The sequence below is a fragment of the Osmerus eperlanus genome, chromosome 3 (genome assembly GCF_963692335.1).
Source record: "Osmerus eperlanus chromosome 3, fOsmEpe2.1, whole genome shotgun sequence".
Taxonomy (NCBI): domain Eukaryota; kingdom Metazoa; phylum Chordata; class Actinopteri; order Osmeriformes; family Osmeridae; genus Osmerus; species Osmerus eperlanus.
In genome coordinates this window covers 9,594,769-9,603,340 of record NC_085020.1, presented here as the reverse complement: position 1 = coordinate 9,603,340, position 8,572 = coordinate 9,594,769, and the positions used below count along the sequence as shown (strand labels likewise).

General features: G+C 42.3%; 1 protein-coding gene across 2 annotated transcripts; it reads left to right on the top strand.

The window, feature by feature from the left end:
- Positions 1–7,950, top strand: tnfsf11 (TNF superfamily member 11). Of its 2 annotated transcripts, none has more exons than XM_062457079.1 (4): positions 1–307; positions 2,715–2,750; positions 5,754–5,886; positions 6,000–7,950. In XM_062457079.1, exons 1-4 carry the CDS (start codon positions 110–112, stop codon positions 6,479–6,481), a joined length of 849 nt encoding a protein of 282 aa, XP_062313063.1. In that variant the 5' UTR covers positions 1–109; the 3' UTR covers positions 6,482–7,950. The 2 variants fall into 2 exon arrangements, with proteins under 2 accessions (XP_062313063.1, XP_062313064.1); XM_062457080.1 differs by having other exon boundaries at positions 9–307; positions 6,054–7,950.
- The last annotated feature ends 622 nt before the right edge of the window (positions 7,951–8,572 follow it).

The following is an 8,572-nucleotide window of genomic DNA, read 5'->3' as shown; positions in this document are numbered from 1 at the left end:
TGGCTGTGTGTCTACAACTCTCTCAGCCCACCCACTGTTTATAGGACGTCTCGTACATTACTTCCTTCCTTGCACTGAGAAGACAATCTTAACCGAGAGAGCGCTCACCATGGCAGCTAATAACGATTACAGGAGCTACTTGCGGAACCCCAACGACATTGAGGGAGGTCAGCCCCGCTTCCCCCATTCGCAGACCTCGGAACCGACATACCGACCACTTCTGTTTGGAACGCTTGCTGTAATGGGACTGCTACAGGTCGCATCGAGTGTGGCAATATTGTTGCACTTGACAGGTTATCTCCATGAGGTAAGGCACGTTAAAATCCCCCTTTGACCGTTCGGTACTGAGACTTCATAGTTGCGGATTGTGACCTACATGTCAGTAGTAACTTTGCGTATGCCTGCATTCAGATAACTTTTGTTTTTAACTTAATATATCTACCGACTTATTGGTAATGCCAGATGTTTTTTCAGTTGTTATTTCGAAGCGATGGATAGAGTCAGGGTTTGAAGTTTTACAGGTTTGCGGATTCAGGTTATGGAATGGCTCGTTGTTTCCAGACAAGCCTGCGGTTTAGGTGTGTGCCATCACTTTCTCTTTGAATACAGGCTGCTCTGTGAACTATGGAAGTGACAGCCCTGAGAAAGTTTCCCGATAACAGAACTGTTAACGCCGGTGTTTTTGCTTTGTTTGTGTGTGTCTTTTCTTTGTTAACAGATATCATTGATGCCGGAGAGATTTTCCTCCGAGATTAGGGGTTAGCGTTATTCCCCAGCGTCCTCGAGTTGATCAAAATAATTCAATGTTCTCAGCATCTTATTTATCTCTACAAAACAGAGGAGAAAAGGCAGTATACGGTCATGCATTGTATCTTGTTTGTAAAACGCAGATGTTTGTCTTACATAGATTTATGTTGTTTTGTGTTTGTTTACTTTGGGTCACTCGCTGTTTACTGAAGTGTGTCCTTGGCAGCCCCGGAGAATAAACAGCTCCGACTTGGCCAGTTTCAGATACAGACCAGCTTTAGGAGATGCTTTGAGCAAAGAGCTGAGAGAGGAAATGCAGACCCCCACCAATAATATCAAGTGTCATCAAGCTTACTTCTCCTCTCCATAGAAAGTTTAGACAAAATGATACTGAGCCGAGACAACACTACACTCATGCTGCTTGATGGTGGTTTTGGAGTTGATTGATGTTTGGACAAAATGTACAAGGACACAAGATCTCAGTACTGTCAGGGTGCTTTATAGTGCTGGCATATAATGAAACACAGATTTTGTGTGTGGTGTGTGTGATTTTGTGTTGGAGGGGTCTCAGTTTGTCTGACTAATTTGACACAAACATAGGGATGTGTAACATGAGCTGGTTATGAACTAGATCTCCAGAAGGAAACGAGAAAGAGAGAAAAAGAGATGCAGTGGAGTTGATGGGACCAGTAGTATTAGTAGTACTGTGTTGGGGACAGTGGAAAATCGGATAGCTCATTAGAGGGGTGATTTTCCTTCTAATGAACAACCATTCCAAATGTCGTGATCTCTCTGTCGTGACTGAGGCTCTGATTGTACTGAATTTTGTGGATCTGAAAAGACACTATGAGCTGTAACCTGAATATATCCTCTCTAGTTGATGACAAGTCCATATGCTTCTGCTTTGTGAATGAGTCATACTTTTATTAGGAACCAGTTTGACCATTGGCTGGGTACCAGCCTCTGCCATGCACACCTGTGGTAGTAAACAGTTATGCGAGAAGTATCTGCCTATAGCACCCACCACTATGAAGGAATGTGCTCCTCAAACAGAACCTTTTCTGTAAGCTGCATTCCAGAAAGGTTTTGGCATATCACCCATTTCTCAAATGGATTTCCTTACCAGCAATGGCAAAAACGTCTCTTCCGTTTTTCAGTCTAATACCCTTTCCCCTCCTCCCTGCTCCCTCCACCCATATGTGGTGTGTGCAGAGGTCCTCTGGGTATATGGCCATGGGATAGGGATACACGTATGCTAAAGATGGACATGAATATGGGACATGATGGGTGTTAATATAAACTCTAAGAGTTCTACTAAAGGTTCTGGAGGAACCACGGAAACATTTTAATACAGCAGTACATGTAAGAGTTGAGAAGTATTTGTAATGGATTTAGTGTTCTTTTCATGGAGTCTACCAAACCACCACCGCCATCCAAGCATCTCAGGGGATCAGATGGCTGAGCGGTTAGGGAGTCGGGCTAGTAATCAGAAGGTCGCTGGTTCGATTCCTGGCCGTGTCAAATGACGTTGTGTCCTTGGGCAAGGCACTTCACCCTACTTGCCTCGGGGGAATGTCCCTGTACTTACTGTAAGTCGCTCTGGATAAGAGCGTCTGCTAAATGCCTAAAATGTAAATGTAAATCTCATCCTTGAGTAGATGCACCCTTCCTTCCGCTCAGTGATACGGTTGGCGGGTTGGCTATAGTTTGGTACAGAGGAAATAGTTCTCCATGAAACTGCTCACAACAAAGTCTGTGGATTAATGTGTCATTTCTATTTTTGTGGTGAACTGTCCCTTTTACTTATCCCTTTTTGTTTCTGTTGCTTGACTATGACCTAATGAACCTGTCACTGGAAGAACTACTTTACCACTTGTGGAATGTTTTCCTCAAAGTGCGTCCATGGAGAATTTGTGAGTACACAGTATCTCTTCTCCTGACACTCATTTTTCTGCTTCTCCCACCAGGTAGATCTCTCCTCAGTTTCGCATCGACCAATGGAGGTAGGTTGACCCCTGCATCATCCCCGGTGACACAATCTCAAACCTTTTGATTGTTGGACAATCTTGGTTCCTTGAATGAGGAAAATGCTTTTTAAACTATGCACCACACCCATGACAGTTGCATAATTTACTTTCAAGAATATTTAAAAGTATTTCATTTCCTCATCACTGGTAGACAAACACTGCACAATGAATGTTGGCTTGTGAGAAGTTGTGTGTAGTTAGCAATTACGTTAGTAAGTCATTAGTACTGCAAGTGCTACAGTATATCAATCAAAAACAATATTAACCAAACTTGTGTTGGAGGTTTAGAGTCCTTTAGTCTAGTTTCAAAGAGAAGGAGAGCTCTACGAGACCTGGTGCACGCAGTATCGGTACATCTTTCAGTGTTTCCCCTACCATTAGGGGAAACACCCCCTCAACGACACCCCCTGGAAGGTCAAGTTAATAATAAAAAATTAAAATCTTTTATTTATTTATTCTTTTATATAGCGCCAGATCACAAAATAAGTCATTTAAGGTTTCCTATAAAACAGGTCTATAGCTTGCTCTTTTATTAAACAAACAAAATGGCCTTATGTTATTTATCTTATTTACACAACAGCATTTAATTTCTGTCTCTACATGGTTGCCCGCCCCACCCACCCACCCCGCCCGCCGCCACCCCCCCCCACCCCCCCAAGCTGTACACCTAGGGAAAACACTGTCTTTAAAGTGTGCCTTATTAGTCTACTAGTTGTAGTTAGCAGTACTCAGTACACTCAGATAACAGATAAGTGCAACAAATCAGCTCTCCTCTCCATTGGATGACATAACTTTTTGGTGTTGCATACTGTGTCCATCTTAACCTCAGTAACCTTGGTAACCACGTGATCAGTAGCAGTGGCACAAACGGAGCGGTCACAAAGGAACGCTCCATTGTTTGATAGTGGGGGTTTTTTGGAATCCCTTTTTTGGAACGTTTGGCCACTTTATTGGCACACATTTCCCCCTGCACAAGCAGAATCTTTCCAGGAAGTAAAACAACAGAGAAAAGAAGACTGCTTTGCTTTACTTTGCTCGCTGTGTTTTGTTTCCCATAATTCAAAAATTCCCTTTGAAATGATGTATTTGTATTTGCCCTGGTTGCCCCAGCGGAGTACTAAGAAAAACCACCCACCCTGCCTGGGACTGAGCGACTCATTGTGTTGTGAGATCCGATATGTTTCCCAGGGAGCAGTTTGAGCAGAACTCAGAGGTTTATGAGGTGTCAGGGTGACAGGTCCGCTTGGCCTGAGTTCTGTTGTGATAGAGTCTGTCCCGGAACCACTGCAGGTCCTCAGACAGATGCGTGGGTGTGGTAAAGATCACGCATTACTTTGGATATGACGTTTGTCTTATTTGGCTTTGTCAAGGGCCCTTTGATGTGAGGTAGGATGTCCAGGCCCGGCAAGCTGAGTCCTCTCTGACTGCTCTAGGTCTGGGTCTAGGCCTAAGTTCAACACGGAACACTTCAAACAAGTGACTCGTTATTGTCCCCCATTACTTTCTGCAGCCTCTTGAGCAATGGTTTAAAGAATCTTATCGAGTGTAAGATTTGGTTGATTTCATTCGAAAACGCTGTGTAGAGAAGAGAGAGATGAGGCAGCTCTTGCTGACAGGGCAGTTGTTCAGATGTGGTAGAGGAGGCCTGGGATTCCAGGTCAGTGGACTTTGGCCAATCAATTATATTCATCAATAAATGACTACCTGGGAGAAAAGACAATGGATTTTATGTTTCAAGAACTTGAACATAATAAATCTGCCTTCACAGCAGTCAGTAGCTTGACTGTTATTACCCTAAGGGCAGACAGACAGTTAAACAGTAACTATTCCAGCTGCTATCTGGTTGAGTGGTATGAGATTGTGGGGTTTGTTTGGGATCCCAAATCAGGTATGAATCCCACCATGGTCGAGCTCGTCGGATGATGTCTGTAATTTCTCCAAGCCTTGGCAAATTGTTTTTGGACGACAAACAGCACTTATCCCGCGGTGATTTTTGTCTTGTTATAGACAAAATATTTAGATTTTTATTTTCATATTTATTCATCATTACTTCATATTGATGCAACACATATAGTCTTCAGTATACTGTATAACAATATTTGTTATACTTGTTGTAGGACTGTGCCACAGCAACTTTAAATGTGTTTTTGAGGTGTCTCAAATTAGAAGACTTCTATCCAGGCAGTATTTATGTATGTGCTTTCGACGACCTGTATGCAGATCTGTCCATTCTGTTTTGTTATTGTAATCATTCTCTCGAGTGTAAATTGGTCTGAAATGATTGAAACAAGTTATGTTCTTAAGACTGCATTCTTGAATCAGTCATCTGTCAAAATGTTCCCCTATCAGAGAGATTAATTTTCAAACCAGTTTAGTGAGATCAAGTATGTGTAAACGTGCCCGGAGACGGTGTATGCCTCTATGGGCTCAGTCTTGTCTCCTGATCCTGCGGAGGGTACACCATGGATATGTTTTTTCATCAGCCATCAAACAGAAATATCACCCTGGGGGTTGATTCAGAACTTCAACCGTGCAAAAAAACATGAGAGCAGTTCCATCTCCTCACGTCAAACAGTTGAAGATTCTGACCACAGTGTCTGGTGTTTAGAGCTCGGAGTGGCTCAGAACTTTCCAGGGAGAACAGTACTGAGAACTGTGGGAAATCGATGGAAATACATACACATGTACACTGTACATGGACTTCCTGTATCAATTACTTGCACACACAGAGACAAGAGAATGTTACGTGACGGGTTTAAACTTTGAGAAACGGTCTATTGTGTCCAAAGATAAATATTACAGAGATATTTCTATCTATCATTTGTGACATGTGGAATTTGAGGCCAAAATGTTGTTAAACAATTGGATTTTAATTGAGAAGCGTGCCTACTGATAGTGTGTGGTTTAGTAATGTTATGTAAACCATGAGTCTGTGGTGTGCACTGTCACTCTATTAATGACCATGTCCTGTCCCCACAGGAAGTGCAGACAGAGCCGATCATTGCAGATGCACTGAAGGATCCAAGGAAAGGCAGACGGTGCAAGGCCCAAGCAAAGGAAGGACTCCCATTCGCCCATCTACCTATCATACCAAACAAAAACAGTGACACAGGTAAGTCCAGAACTACGAGGACAACAGACATCATACAGTCCCTGATTTGTGATTTGAATGGATTTAGCTTCTATAGATTTGTGAAAGGATGACACTAATTATCTTCACTGTAGTCAAGTCTGACCTGCACGTACGGCATCTGACCGCTACTGTCGTCACGATTCCAGACTCAAAGGTTCACACGGCTATGATCCACTGGGACCAATCCCAGGGCAACCTGGAGAGGATGAACTACCACAACGGGCGCCTCATCGTGGAGAAGGAGGGCCTCTACTACATCTATGCCAAGACCTGCTTCCGCTACCTCAAAACGGAGGTGCCGCCCGTAAACATGAGCAACCTTCAGCTCATGCAGTACATCTCCCACGAGAAGCACACCTCACAGAACGTCGATCCCGTTCAACTGATGAAGACGGGCAGCACCGTGCGCTGGGACGACACCGAGTACAACATGTACTGTGCCCAGCAGGGCCTGGCTATGACGTTGAAGCAAGGGGACAGCCTCTTTGTGGAAGTGTCCAATATCAGGTTTCTGGACCCAGACTCTCAGGGGACGTACTTTGGGGTGATGATGTTGAGCAATTGCGAGGTCTGACCGAAGGGAGGATGTGCTACTGAACGTAAATATGTACATCTTACTGCAAATTAACCACTGAGGGAGCACTTGCTACGTGCAAGAGCACTGAATTTTGTTTTGTTTTGTTGATATAATGTATATTTTCGATTGAGATCTTTTATTCTATATCACTCTTCATCAGATAGTTTCATTCTCTTTTTGTCCAAAAAGAGAAACAGGACTTGTGGATATTCAGGTGAGGTGTGAATACCACTACCTACTCAATAAACCCTTAGCAAATCTCATCTGAGCACAATTAGTTTTGTTCAATGGCATTTTGATACATTTGCAAAATGCCGTCCATTCCATTTGAAAAAATGTAGCGAGCAAAATTAAGAATGCTTGTATACTTCCATTTAAATTCCCCTTGCTTGGCGTAAGAGGGCATGGATAACTTTCTCCAGATATGCCAGACCTTCAGTGGAGGATGAACTGTGCTTGTTTATCACCAAGTTTCAGGAAGTCATCCGTCATATCTAGTATATACTATAATAGTTTAGTTTACTAAACGTTGTCATGGTTATAAAAACACAGCTGTGACTTCATGTCCCTGGTAGTGAGTGCTGGTGAGTAGACAGCAGTCTGGTTGTCAGTAGTAACCTACAGAGGCTGTAGAAGTAAAACATTTGAAATTCAGCAGTCAACTGTTGCATGACTGAATATTTGCTGATAGACAGCCAGAAATGGATTGGTGAACAGTTGCTCTATAGTACACACAGTTCCGTGACATAGTACTTCACTGCTATTTCTGTTTTCCAAGAAAATATACATTGAACAGTATATCAATAATTGCATTGGTTGTGTCTATATTTCACTGGTAAAAACTGAACGACACCTTGTAGTGTGAATGGCACATCATCTGGATGTCTGAAGTTTTGGGATGTTTTTGTCCCTATTGCAGTGGTGTCCACCTATTCACCCAATGTAAGTACTAATCTGATGGGAGTAGTGGTATTCAAAGTACACAAGCAAGTTATCAATACATCAGATAGCTGGACTGTCTGACCAAACAAGCAAACAAGAAGAGAGATTATTGTCTTATGAAACTAGTGGAACCAAATCGACTTTGGATCCATCTTTAATTTAAACCTCCTTTTTTTCATTTGACTCTTTACTGAGGTAAATGGGAATATGCACAAAATGTATTTATTTATTAGATGTCAAAGATGGATCATTGTTACAATGATCAGTCAACTGTAAATCAATATTTTGTATTGCATTTTGCAGCATTTAGATCCTTAGTAGATGCGCTTTTCCATTGAAACACAGGGGCTCAATATTAGATTAAATATTTATGTACATTTGTTCTCTGACAATTCTGTGTGCTCTTGCCTAGCGAAAGCAGAATATACTTTTCTTGCCATAAGATTGTAGCAAACTTAAAGAAAAACATTTTTCATCTTGTATTTGTTTATTTATATCAGTTTAACAAATAAAACAATTACTTTTCTAAAGAGTTTCACAGTTTATTATTATTATTGTTTGTTTATTCTTTTCTTTTGTGGTCATTTTAACATGGAGCATATGAAAGACATACAGCTACAGTCATTCACAATAACATACTTAGTAAGCCATCCATCTCTACCCCCTGATACACATCCACGATCTTACTGAGGTACCGCCCCTGTATTGCACAGCTAACTCAGAGCAGATATCTGGACCACAGAGGGACCTGGGGAAAATAAACTAAAACAGATGAGAATAACGCTGAGAATATTATACCAACATGTACTGTATTGTGTGCAGGGAATATGTGACCAAACCACTGAGAGCCATCAATGTGATTTTCAGCAATGGATTTTGCGAAAGAGAGTGTGTGAGAGAGAGGGAGTGAGGATAGATCAGGGGAGCTAGTACCATCCAGACAGTCCCCCTATTGTGTGTTTTGGGTTTTTCACAGTCTCATATGGTCTGGCAGTGGTTGGTGTTCACATCCATTTGAAGAGACCTCACATGGATTCCAGGGGGAGGGGAGGTTAAGGGCTGGGGATGGGGAGGTTAAGAGCTGGAGATGGGTTGGTTAGAGGCTGAAGAATGGGATATTTTTTGAGACTGTAGGTGGGGAGGTTA